Genomic DNA, 14,029 nt, shown 5'->3' on the forward strand with positions numbered 1-14,029 from the left:
TCCAACCCCAACCAACAACTCATAAACTCCACGAATGATACATTTCGGTCAAACGAGCAAAAGTAAGGCCAAAATTGACTTCTACGATGGAAATACTGTAAGTTTATCAAGTTTTAGATTGAAATTCCAACTGATCGTTTCAGTGGCGTGGCGTCCATAGGTTCGCAGTGTTCGCCGAAAACCCTAAAATATTTTGGAACAATTAATAAATTATGGTTAAGGATATGGGAAACAATACATACAGAATAGTTGACAGCAAATAATTAACGGGCGCTTGGCTTCCGACAGTGGCATGCGGAAACGGGAAGAGAAAATCCTGCGGCACGCACAGGGTTCACACGACCGGAAACCGGACCTGGATTTGAGCGAGAGGGGGACGGGCGGGAGAGCATGCCCGTTGCGGCGCGCGGCGCGGGGGGCAGAGCGTCTACCGAAGGAGGGGAGGGAGAGAGATACAGGAATGTGAGTCGGAAATATAAGGAGTGGGGGTAAGTTGAGCTCGTAGCCTGCCGGCAAGGCGAAACTATCAACGGCTCCCCAGCGCTGAGCGGCGCGGCGCGAGGAAGAACCTCCTATCTCCCATGCATTAGTATAGGGAGAAACAACTTTTCTCTCTTTTGGGCTTCAGCGGCGTTGTTTTCGAAATTTGACTTTTCAGACTTGTAAAGGTGGTTCTTAGCTTTATTCTTGCCAATTGTGTGAGGGAAATCGCTCTGACAGTTCTTTTTTTTTTGTAAACAATCGGAAAATCTCGTTGTTGAAATCTCGGTAAAGTGTCGCTTTTTATTTATAATTTTTCAAACATGTTTAGCGTAGGTAAGCTGTTGACTATCGACGGTGTAATTAGTCGGCAATCACATAACTCGGTTTGCGACGTAGCAGACTTCCGGTCTTACTTCATTTTTTCAACGGAAAACCACATCTTGCCAAGAAGTCTAGCCTCGTGCGGCAAAAGTATTTCTGCAAAAACTTCAAGGAATGATGTCAATTTGTTCTCCTTTAAAAAAAAACAAAGAGGCAGAGATTTTCAGACACCGCAAACGAGTTATGTGTTTGCCGACTTACACGTCGCTATTTCAAAGGACCCCGCACACCTCTCATGGGAAGCTACACCACGACCGATTGCCTTCTGACTTATGTACTTCGATTCTCCTCAAGATGCTGATCAAAAGTTATGATTGCGCCAACTTTCTACGATGCACCGTTTTCGCAAAAAAGCTAAGTGAAGATTCAATTATTCGGCGACTATGAATAAAAAAGAACAAAGCATTTGAGAACAGGCCCGATTTAAATAAGGAAAAAACGTACCTAGCGCGTTTCCGTCTTCTTATCTGTACCTGCCGACTCTAGGGCTATCCCCCTCCTCCCGCTCTCGATGCGTCCGTTTGACGCTCATTTTCCTGTTCATATGCTCCTCACGATGGGTGGTCGAGGAAAACGGCGTGCGGAATCCGAGATAAGACTGCCGGTCGGTGCGGGAGTTCCCCTGATTTGTTCACTCGAGTACTGAAATGAGGAATCTTTCTGGCTTTTTATCGCCAAATAATTGAATCTTTACTTAGCTTTTTTGCGAAAACGGTGCATCGTAGAAAGTTGGCGCAATTATAACTTTTGATCAGCATCTTGAGGAGAATCGAAGTACATAAGTCAGAAGGCAATCGGTCGTGGTGCAGCTTCCCATAAGAGGTGTGCGGGGTCCTTTTCAATGATGGAAGCTTACTGCCTTGCTGCTTACTTGCTTGTTCGATGATGTGAGGAGTGCTGAGTCTTCATGTGCTTTTGTTCCTGTGCTTGAATCGATTAATAAAATGTTTAATAATGGACGCACGAAATAGCTGATAGGAAACTTAATCGTAAAGTGTGAGTACTTTCGTTTTAATTTTTGATCGTTTCCTTTAAAATTTTAAGTTTGAAAGCTGCCATGACCAGGGATTGATAGTAGGTAAACAAAACAAAGCATTCAAGTTGCAATGACCGAGTTTCATTCTGAGCCCTGGTTCACCATTTTTGTGTATTATACTAGCTATTAATACAATGGCCGGCCATTCCTAATGAATGAGATATTTTTGTATGTTACATTATGCACACAGGGTCTGGCTCTCAAACTGCTCATGTTTCGGAGGGAAAAGAGGTTGTTCCATCCCCCATTAGATTTGGCCCCCTATCAAATATGATCCATCTTTTCTGGAGTGATACAGTAGCATGCGAGACGTTCAAGTATGGCGATCATTTTGACTTAGGCCCCCCCCCCCCAGAGAGGGGGGGGCGGGGTGTCAAAGACAAAACCTTCAACATGCCTATAACTTTTGAGCGAAAAATCGGATTGAGTTGAGCTTTTTTTTTAAATGAAAGATCTCAAAAAGATCTATCTGCTGATACCAGAAAAATTGAAAAAAAGTTAAATTTAATGCCAAATTTTTAGGAATTTTTCGATTTTTTAGGAGACAAAATTTTCAATTTTGTCGTGTTTCGGCACCGCGCAATGATTTACTAAAACAAAAACCAGTTTTTTAGATTCTACACTCAATTTCCTACAAGATGCAAAAAACCGCATCTTGGGGAAACGTTTAGATCGCGAGCTATGGCTTGTCAAAGGTAGCCCCGCGCTGTTCGCATATCCTCCACGCGTCTGCCACCGATCCTGTTGCCCCTCCTCCCCCATCCTAAATGCAAATTAACATTCTACTACCCAGCTTTCGTATATATCTGCGTTATAGGTACGTGAAAATCCAGCAAGTTCGTGATTTCCAGTGGAATTAATGCTTTATATCTCTCCCCCCCCCCCCCCCCAACCCGGCCACTGTGCTCCAAATATTGTGCGAAAAAGAATTATAAACATTTTCTTGTTACATGTTTTTGCTGATGTAGCACCCTGTGACTACGAAATCGAATTGAGGTAATTTTTTATCCCACCTCCCAACCTCCTTGTGTAACCTGTGTGTATCCTTGTGTAACTGCTTTCAATTCACTTAATAAATTACTTTTTTATACCTATTCTGTTCATTTTAGCGTGTAATCTAGAAAACAAATACCTCCAGTTAGACACAAGAAAAAACTATTACAACTTGTAGGCAGGGGCAAACTTCAGTGCCAGTGGCCGGGTGGGGGGGGGGGGGGGGGGGGGGAAGCGAAATAAAGTATCAATTCCACTGGAAATCACGAACTTGCTGAAATTTTCACGTACCTATAACGCAGATATATACGAAAGCTGGGTAGTAGAATGTTAATTTGCATTTAGGATGGGGGAGGAGGGGCAACAGGATCGGTGGCAGACGCGTGGAGAATATGCGAACAGCGCGGGGCTACCTTTGACAAGCCATAGCTCGCGATCTAAACGTTTCCCCAAGATGCGGTTTTTTGCATCTTGTAGGAAATTGAGTGTAGAATCTAAAAAAACTGGTTTTTGTTTTAGTAAATCATTGCGCGGTGCCGAAACACGACAAAATTGAAAATTTTGTCTCCTAAAAAATCGAAAAATTCCTAAAAATTGGCATTAAATTTAACTTTTTTTCAATTTTTCTGGTATCAGCAGATAGATCTTTTTGAGATCTTTCATTTAGAAAAAAAGCTCAACTCAATCCGATTTTTCGCTCAAAAGTTATAGGCATAGTTGAAGGTTTTGTCCTTGACACCCCGCCCCCCCTCTCTGGGGGGGGGGGCCTAAGTCAAAATGATCGCCATATTTGAACGTCTTGCATGCTACTGTATAACTCCTGAAAAGATGGATCATATTTGATAGGGGGCCAAATCTAATGGGGGATGGAACAACCTCTTTTCCATGTTTCGTAGGTACAGCCTTCTTTTGCTTCACAACCAATTTTTTCATCAAGCTGTTATTGTCCGTAGCATTATTCTGTTGTTCTGAAGGTGAGCACTGAGCAGAGCATGCGTGAGATGGCCCGTGCCGTGTTCAGGCCGCGCAGCGCGCTGGCGCCACCACACCGCACCGTCCGCTCTGCCGCTTTCCTACTTTTGTAGCTGCTATGTACCTACGTATTTCTGTCTCACTCTCTTTCTGTTCTTAATGCAATTTACCTACTGATACATTTGATCAATAATATATTAGCTAAAAGAGGTGTGTGAAAAAACGGCCAAAAATGCCTCAAGGCATTTTCGAATTTTGATCACTTAGGGTGATACAGTAGCTTCCCAGACGCCCAAAACCGGTCGCCGTTTTGCTTAGAAGCGCCGGGTTGCGACGTTGCCATTTTTTAAAGTGGAAACCTTTAAAAATTCATATCTCCGCCGCATCTCAACCGATTTCAATTAACTTTTTTTGAAAATGTTCCTTTTAAATAGAGCTTCCTATTAATGTATAGTTTCCTGGGTTTACTCGGCTTTAAGTGGCACTTACGCGGTTTTAGCACTTCTTGATAGACACAAAAATGTAGTTTTTATTTTACCACGATCGTGGAATCGACGAAATCTAAACAAAAACCAGTCTAAATGAAAGTTCAGATTCTCACCTTTCTAACGAGCACAAGATCATCCCGGGGAAACGTTTAGTTTCCGAGATATGACCGCTCTAAAGTTGGTCACATGCGCTTTTGCGCAATGTGAATGCGGCTTATCACTAAGTCATTCGCGAACTGGGGGTCCCTTATGTTCAATTTACGTTGAAATAATTACACAGAGCAGTAAGGTGTACAACAGGAGCCGTATTTTCACCTTCGGCTGCTGATGTGCGACGTTGCCATTTTTTTAAGTGAAAACTCTTAAAAATGCATAACTCCGCTGCATTTCAACCGATTTCAATGAACTTTTTTTTTAAAATGTTCCTCTTAAATAGAGCTCTCTAACGGTATTTAGGTCTTTGGATTTTATTGACTTCAGGGCGGCACTTAGGTCGTTTATATGGTTTTTTGCAGAGATTTTTCATATAAATAATTGAGTTGCTATTTTTTTCTTCTTTTTTTTCGGAAGGGGGTCTGTATTTCCCCCGATTTTTTTTAACATTCAAACTAGATCGGAAGATCACCATCGCTTAAAATATAATGCAAAAATCTTGGTAAATTAACAACACCAACTTCCCTTGTACAATGAGAGCGTCGCTTTCAATATTTGTACACGTAAGAATAGTGATTAAAAGAATCCCTTTTTTCAAAGTTCTTCCTTTTAAATTTTGCCATTTCAAACCCTCCCACAACCCGCGGAAAAAAAAAACAAAAAAAAAAAATAAAAAATAAAAAATAGCAACACTATTTTCTATATGAAAAATCTCTGCAAAGAACCATATAAACGACCTAAGTGCCGCCCTGAAGTCAATAAAATCCAAAGACCTAAATACCGTTAGTAGAGAGCTCTATTTAAGAGGAACATTTTAAAAAAAAAAGTTCATTGAAATCGGTTGAAATGCAGCGGAGTTATGCATTTTTAAGAGTTTTCACTTAAAAAAATGGCAACGTCGCACATCAGCAGCCGAAGGTGAAAATACGGCTCCTGTTGTACACCTTACTGCTCTGTGTAATTATTTCAACGTAAATTGAACATAAGGGACCCCCAGTTCGCGAATGACTTAGTGATAAGCCGCATTCACATTGCGCAAAAGCGCATGTGACCAACTTTAGAGCGGTCATATCTCGGAAACTAAACGTTTCCCCGGGATGATCTTGTGCTCGTTAGAAAGGTGAGAATCTGAACTTTCATTTAGACTGGTTTTTGTTTAGATTTCGTCGATTCCACGATCGTGGTAAAATAAAAACTACATTTTTGTGTCTATCAAGAAGTGCTAAAACCGCGTAAGTGCCACTTAAAGCCGAGTAAACCCAGGAAACTATACATTAATAGGAAGCTCTATTTAAAAGGAACATTTTCAAAAAAAGTTAATTGAAATCGGTTGAGATGCGGCGGAGATATGAATTTTTAAAGGTTTCCACTTTAAAAAATGGCAACGTCGCAACCCGGCGCTTCTAAGCAAAACGGCGACCGGTTTTGGGCGTCTGGGAAGCTACTGTATCACCCTAAGTGATCAAAATTCGAAAATGCCTTGAGGCATTTTTTGGCCGTTTTTTCACACACCTCTTTTAGCTAATATATTATTGATCAAATGTATCAGTAGGTAAATTGCATTAAGAACAGAAAGAGAGTGAGACAGAAATACGTAGGTACATAGCAGCTACAAAAGTAGGAAAGCGGCAGAGCGGACGGTGCGGTGTGGTGGCGCCAGCGCGCTGCGCGGCCTGAACACGGCACGGGCCATCTCACGCATGCTCTGCTCAGTGCTCACCTTCAGAACGACAGAATAATGCTACGGACAATAACAGCTTGATGAAAAAATTGGTTGTGAAGCAAAAGAAGGCTGTACCTACGAAACATGGAAAAGAGGTTGTTCCATCCCCATTAGATTTGGCCCCCTATCAAATATGATCCATCTTTTCAGGAGTTATACAGTAGCATGCAAGACGTTCAAATATGGCGACCGGTTTTGGGCGTCTGGGAAGCTACTGTATCACCCCAACTGATCAAAATTCGAAAATGCCTTGAGGCATTTTTGGCCGTTTTTTCACACACCTCTTTAAAACATCCAATAGCTGTAATTTTCCTCTTTCTCTTCTGAAATATTTTGGCAAGCAGTGCTTGCCTTGCTTATCCGGACCGCACGCCACTGACACCCCCCCCCCCCCCTTAATTTGTCATCATCGTTTGTGTCATCATATATCTTAGCGGAGCGCGCCGGCGGGCTCCGAACTTTGTAAAATGTGCGAAAATTGCGCACACTGTAATATGTCGGGTTATCCTTATTATTTACATCAATTAATTTCACTAAGTGTAAATTGTATCATCTTCACTTAATTTGTCCAGAAATTACTCGTCGGACGATTAAAACAGGAGACATCGGGCAAAAACCGCGAAAAACACAATTTTTGCTCCTTTTTCAAAGTTCAGAGCCTGCCAGCGCGCTTGATTTTGCATTGAGCAAAAAAGTGTATAGGAAATTTTTTATAGGAAATTTTTTATAGGAAATTTAACGAGCTTTATTTCTGAAAATAACTAATTTTATCGTCAGATCAATTTTTAGCAAGTTACAGGTCATAATCCGGAAAAAAAGGCCCATTTTAGGCCATTTTTGCCAAATTTGGCAACTTTACGGTCCGAATTTATTGGCGCAAAGTTGAAATTCGGATTCAGCGTCAAAAATTACGTAGGAATCACTGAAAGCATAACTACCCGGGATTTTTGCAAAAACCGCAAAAAAGCGCAATTTTCGTTCATTTTTCAAAGTTCGGTGCCCGCCAATGCGCTTAATTTTGCCTTGAGCAAAAAAATGTATAAATAGGAACTTTTTCATAGGAAATTTAACGAACTTTTTTTAAAACAACCAAATTGTCGTTAGATCAATTTTGGACGAGTCACAGGCCATAACCCGCAAAAAACCAAATTTTCGCTCATTTTTCAAAGTTTGGAGCCCGCCAGCCCGCTTGATTTTGCCTTGAGCAAAAAAGTTTATAGGAACTTTTTTATAGGAAATTTAACGAGCTTTACTTCTGGAAATAACCAATTTTATTGTCAGATCAATTTTTGGCAAGTTACAGGCCATAATCCGGAAAAAAGTCCGATTTTAGACCATTTTTGCCAAATTTGGCAACTTTCCGGTCCGAATTTAATGGCGCAAAGTTGAAATTCGGATTCAGCGTCAAAAATTACATAGGAATTGATGAAAACATTGCTACCCGGGATTCTTGCAGGCTACAGCCCTTTTCATGACTTACTTGCCTGGACTATGAAGGGCCGTTTGTAACTAAAGATACGAATGTTGGCAATATATAAGATATGATGTAACATATGAAATATTCAAAATATATTTGAAATTTTGAAATATATATACGAAACTGTCGCAATATATAAGAAATGTGTCAATATTTAGTAAATCGACTCCAAAAAATGGCGAAAATCGTGCAATATATAAGAAATGTGTCAATATATTAGAAATCGACTTCACAATATATATGGCGAAATTCGTGCGATACACAGGGTGATCCATAAGTCCTTTCCATCCCCTCTAAATTTTTACCTAATTGAGGCAAAGATTTGAAACTTGGGGGATGTTCTTAGGTCAAAGGGAGCTACTTTCTGGCTCCCTTAAATTTTCCGGGGAATCCTTAGGGGGGGAGGGGGGATGGAAACCAATTATTTTTTCAATTGAGAAGACCCCTTTTGTTGTACCTTGTTCGAAAGAGCATCAAAAAAGGAAACTTTTCGGGTGAACCAGACGTCAATATCTCAAAACCGTTTCAAAATGGCGTTCGGTTAAAATTCAAGATGGCCGAAAATTGACACCGATTGTTTGTCAATGGATTTGCGGGAAAATCGGTATCCACGGGTATATTGATAGGAGAAGAATGAATTTGAAGTTAGATTTTCTAAAAAAACAACAAATTTCCAAAAATGGTCAAAAATTCAGAAACTTGGGGAGTTAGGGTTATTTTGGCATGAGATTAACAAATTTGAAGTTAGATTTCTAAAGAAAAAAAAATTCCAAAAAGGCCGATTTTTTTTTTTTTTTTTTTTTTTTTAGAAATCTAACTTCAAATTCGTTTTACTCCTGACAAAATACCCGTCGATGCCGATTTTCGCGCAAATCCATTGACAAACAATCGGTGTCAATTTTCGGCCATCTTGAATTTTAACCGAAACGCCATTTTGAAACGGTTTGAGATATTGACTTGCTGGTTTACCCAAAAAGTTTCCTTTTTTGATGCTCTTTCGAACAAGGTACAACAAAAAGGGTCTTCTCAAGTGAAAAAATAATTGGTTTCCATCCCTTCTCCCCCCTAAGGCATAGGCGGTTCTACGGGGGTGCCAGTGGGTGCCGGCACCCCCAAGCAAAAATTAAGTACGGTTACTGGAACCGTGAAAGAGGCTTTTGGGCAAGTAAACACGTCAAGAAAAAATCGTATTATGAAGCGTAAAAAATTGGCAATATTTTTATTTCATGAATTTTTTAAATCTGAAAATTGATCTAAAAAAGACCAAATTACTGCTTTTTAAAGATTCTGTATTCGCTCACACTGAAAAAAATCCCAGCAATTAATTGAAAATGTTTTAAACAGAATTAATATTGATAGCCGTGTTTTACAAAGATTATACTGTTTTTTTTTTATGGTAAGAATGCAGTTTTGGTGAAAAGTTTTGCTAAAAATTTTCTACGTTGACTTTATAAGTATTTAAGTAGAAAGAAAGGAGAGAAAAAGAGAAAGGAGGGTAGGAATGGGATAAAACTTGAGGGCCGGAAATTAGGCCTCCCCTGAGCGACCGTCCCCTTTGGGGCCGGTCTCCGACATTTTCCACCTCTGGGCACCCCCAAACATGAAGGTCTAGAACCGCCTATGCCCTAAGGGTTCCCCGGATAATTTTAGGGGGCCAGAAAGTAGCTCCCTTTAACCTAAGAACATCCCCCAAGTTTCAAATCTTTGCCTCAATTAGGTAAAAATTTAGAGGGGATGGAAAGGACTTATGGATTAGGTACCCTGTACCTATATCGCACGAATTTCGCCATATATATTGTGAAGTCGATTTCTTATATATTGCACAATTTTCGCCACATTTTTTGGAGTCGATTTCCTAAATATTGACACATTTCTTGAATATTGCGACAATTTCGTATATATATTTCAAAATTTCATATATATCTTGAATATTTCATATATTACACCATTTCTTATATATTGCCAACATTCGTATCTTTAGTTACAAACGGCCCTTCATACCTGGACTATGATGAGCCGAGCCGGTGCGAAAATCGAGTCAGTGGCTGAGACTGCTGGGCGACGGATTTCTTGCCAACTTTTGTGAATGATCGAATGGCGCCACGTCCCCGTTAGAAGCTATGGTAAAGAATCGATAGTGCGATATTCGAATAGTCGCTTCGATACGATATTCGATATTCGCCCAGCTGTAGGATTCAGCATGGCGGCCATGAACAAGAACAATGCATTATTTTCCCGCGCAATCACGCCGGTACCCGTGCGCCGTGCCGTCTGCCTCTGCCCGAATTCTGGATCGCTCAGTTAATTGTAATGGTTGAATTGTAATTTATTTAATTATTAGCAGTTGAAACTGTCATCTTCTTTGCTCATTTAGAAGTATTTCATCAATTCGAGACGAAGATTTAACCCCAGGGCCAACGAAAATCAAGAAGAAGCCATGGGAAGTGCGGTGGGAACCTGTGAAACCGAAGTTCTGAGTGGATCTATACAGGTATGAGTGTATGAGTCGTTTTTCTGGTATTGCTTTCAATCGCCTCTCTTTCAACTAAATCGAGGAAGCTTACACCACTGATTCCTACATGAGAACGTAGTGTTGTTCCCATAACTTACGATGTTACAACAGAATTGTCATCAGACTCCTGTGACGGAACATGTCTTTTTGTCTGTTGCTGGACTTGGCTTGGAGACTCCACTATGGACCAAGATGTATCTCTTTATCTCCTATTACCTTATCTAGTCAATCAATGAATGCAGACCGGTTCTTGAAACTCTGTTGGTACGCCAGGACAAGATGAGGAATGTGTGAGCTTTGCGCTTGGAAGACCTTGATCCCCTTGGCCTGGGCGTGCCGACAAGAGTTTCAACGATCGATTCCTGTGTGTGAGACTGAAGCTAACTTTAAAGAAGGAACCTCTGAGCACAGTGAAGAGTGTTATACAGGTTTTGTTTCCCAATCCCCTTCAAATAGCAAGAACTGTGAATACTGTTACTAAACCTAATAATCATCCTAGTTCGGACTCCATTGCCAGATATTTCCTGCCTAAATGTCCTCATTCCCCAAATGTCCTGTAACCCTCTCCTTTTTTCATATTCATGTCGTTTAATCTCTAAAGGAAAGAGTTAGTTTGTCTGCATGCTGTCATGCTATGATAATGCGGCCAATTTCATCATTTTGAAAGCTCACCTAGATTATCTCTTCCCTGCGAATCGATAGCTTAGCCTCTGCTCCTCCTGATCATTTCTCTTTCTTTATTCAATGGGCCAGTTGCTCTGGTAACAGAATCATGTTTTGATGCTTGGTTCTAGTAGATTAGCTCTAAATAAGAAAGTCTGTCATCAGTCCCAACAGCAACTCTCTACCTTGAATATTAACCGAGATATCCCGCCTTGAAAAACTCGATTTATGACGTCATCCACTGCCGTAGTGCATAACATGATACGTCCTACCGGTGGATGACATCATAAATCGAGTTTAGGCGAGATACCTCGGTTAATATTCAACGTAGAAACTTGCTGTTTGGCCAGATCTTATCATTTTTAGTTTATCTGCATGAGTAAAGTATCAAAACTCGATTCTGAGACCAGCACAACTGACCTATTCTTCCACTCCAATGTTTTATTTCCATTGTTTCAAGTCTAAATTTTTTCGCAATTACCTGTTTACTCTGCTCACTAGAGGTGTTGTCAGCTAAGTAGGCACTTGTTTACATTCCACTTGGAAGCAATAGACGCCGTTAGTGGCGATGTCATCATATGGATTCTCCATTATATCAAATTGGATCCAAACAATAACATTGGAGTAACCTCTTTCAATGCTACTAATGCGAATAAATCGATAAATATCGCTTTTTTGTGATGTGCCACCAATAGCGTCTATTGCGATGCAATTGTCCAACAGCAATAGGGGATTGACGGCAGCCTGACTTTAAGCTTAGTCAATCCTCGATTACTGTTGGACGACTGCATTGTAGTTGCTTGCAAACGATATGTATTCAAGTGCCAACTTAGCTGACGACACCTCTACCTCAAGTTAGCAGCATTACTTTTGATAGTTAAGCACAAGTTTTTCCTACCTCTTGAAGGCATAAAGTTGTTTGACCAATTTTATCTACTCTTAACTGTCAACCTTCTCTGGTATTGAATCTTGCAACACTCAAGAATATTTATTTTTGGTTTACAGTGTACTCTCTGTTCTTAATCTAATAGAGTGGGTATGTTTTCAAAACCATTCATTTCTCTAAGTTCCATGTACAACAATGCTTACTTGCCAAGTCACATTTTTATGTCTTTGATGGTATTTTGCTCAAAGGAGTCAACGTCTCAAAATGGCAGCAGCTAGGGTAACATTAACTGATGCCTTATCCAACGTTGACGCCTTAGATGAGCTTACATTACCTGATGAACTACCGCTTATCGAAGCTTAGCCATGCTCTGTCATTTATCAAGCTAACTTTGATACCAACTTCGAAGACCGGAATGGGTTCGTCACTGGCATAGCAAAGTACATTGAAGAAGCCACTGTTCACGCCAGTTTGGGAAGCTTCACATTCCTGCTACTTGACCACCGTTAATCTGTCTAATTGAATGGATGATAAATGATAATTTATGATTTTTTGAAAAATCTTGCTTTTTCAAGATAATTTTGAGAAAAATGAGAGGAAATCATAAGTTTTTAGCAGTGAATGAATAATATCAAGAACTACTGATAACATGCTTCAATCGGTACTCAGAAAAAATGATATGACTCTTTCACTCTTACCTAAATCATTACAGAGCTACGGCAGGATTAGAAACATCATATCCAAAAAGTTAGTTCTATGCAAGTGTTTTCAACTTGAAGCAGACATTTTGAAAATAGGTAGAGGCATCTATTTTAGAAAAAAGTCAGATATTTATATATGTCTTTGATGGACGGTCATTTGAACCTTGATTTCAATTTTAAAGATTTAAAACTATCCAAGGAATCCGTTGCAGATCGACCTTTAAATGTAAATGTACCCATTTTTGAACCTTTATGGTATATGCACTGAAAACAGTCAATAGGTTTTTTCATTGAGGCTTAATCGACACCGGTTTTGGTCATTTTAAAAATTCAGAGCTTTGCCATGTTGTGAATTTGAAGTTGTCAATCTACTAATCCTGTAAAATATCCATTTGTAATGCTCCAGAATGAACTGTTGGAAGATGGCTTGGAACATGCGGTCATGCTGTACACGTGGCGATGTTGCTCTGGAGCCATACCGCAATCAAAGTCCAATGAGCAGCCGAACTGGGTGGAAATCTATGAAAAGACTGTTGAAGTATTAGCTCCTGAAGTGAACAAGCTGCTTAATATCATGTATTTTCAGGTGAGCATTCTAATTTTGTTAGTTTTCGACATTCAGTATGCAATTGAAGTGGTGTATTACAGGTGAAAACTTGCATCACGTTCTCTACCAATGTGTCTAAGATGTGTAACTGATCTTGCCGGGCCAGAAAAACATGCAAGAAAAAAAGGGATATTTGAATGCTTCAAACCACAATTTCCACTAATTGCCACAATGCTAGAACTTGGTTTAGGTTACCCACCTGACACCTGTAGTCTCTAGTTATATAATTAAAAGACAAGTAACTAAACGAAAGTATATCAATTACACTGATAAAATGATTAAATTAATTTTCTTTGTCTTTAATATTAAAAATTTTAATAAAAATATTTACTTAATTAACTAAAATTACTTCCCTCTGCTTTTTAGGTCCGTGCAAAAACTGGTGATGGTGCCTATATTGCACAACTGTGTGATCTTTTATTTATTTAGTATGAATTGGTACAATTGAAACAATGAAAATTGTTATAGTACATGCAAAATACCAGTCACCGTGCCTGAAATTACCTGGCGCATTTAGCAAGAAAACGGTCTTGGCTGTGGACTTGTCAAAGGTCTTAGTCTTTTTGATTTTCATTCAGTTTTTCCGTCTATTGACTTCCATCTTATTTTTGCCAATATTCATGGAAAATTTCATTTTTTCTAGGATTTATGCCATAGGGTTAGAATTCAATTGATTATACAATGATAAATTCTCGCTTGCCAAATGATAATTACTTTTTTGAACTATTGCCCTGAGGGAAGTTTCATGCTTTCAGAGAGGAAACTACTGTGTGAATCTTCTGAAAATTTTCATCTAGAGAATTATAAAATCATGAAGAATATTCAGTCGGAGTTTCAGCGAATTACATACATTTGCTTGATCATAATGGATGAAAAATTGGTGAAGATTCTGAAACACTACAACTGAAGAGTGTCCTTTCTGTGCTTTGATTTTCTCAAAAATTGGAATTACTT

At 39.6% G+C, this 14,029-nt stretch overlaps 1 protein-coding gene across 3 annotated transcripts; it reads left to right on the forward strand.

The window, feature by feature from the left end:
- Positions 1–1,102: 1,102 nt before the first annotated feature.
- On the forward strand, positions 1,103–14,012 carry LOC140223791 (cytoplasmic FMR1-interacting protein-like). Of its 3 annotated transcripts, none has more exons than XM_072300112.1 (4): positions 1,103–1,860; positions 10,084–10,197; positions 12,875–13,054; positions 13,442–14,012. In XM_072300112.1, the coding sequence occupies exons 2-4, from the start codon at positions 10,144–10,146 to the stop codon at positions 13,502–13,504; spliced, it is 297 nt and encodes a 98-aa protein (XP_072156213.1). In that variant the 5' UTR covers positions 1,103–1,860; positions 10,084–10,143; the 3' UTR covers positions 13,505–14,012. The 3 variants fall into 3 exon arrangements, with proteins under 3 accessions (XP_072156213.1, XP_072156211.1, XP_072156212.1); XM_072300110.1 differs by having other exon boundaries at positions 1,105–1,860; positions 10,081–10,197; XM_072300111.1 differs by lacking the exon at positions 1,103–1,860 and adding an exon at positions 3,706–3,985 and having other exon boundaries at positions 10,081–10,197.
- The last annotated feature ends 17 nt before the right edge of the window (positions 14,013–14,029 follow it).

Source organism: Bemisia tabaci, chromosome 4 (genome assembly GCF_918797505.1).
Source record: "Bemisia tabaci chromosome 4, PGI_BMITA_v3".
Classification (NCBI taxonomy): domain Eukaryota; kingdom Metazoa; phylum Arthropoda; class Insecta; order Hemiptera; family Aleyrodidae; genus Bemisia; species Bemisia tabaci.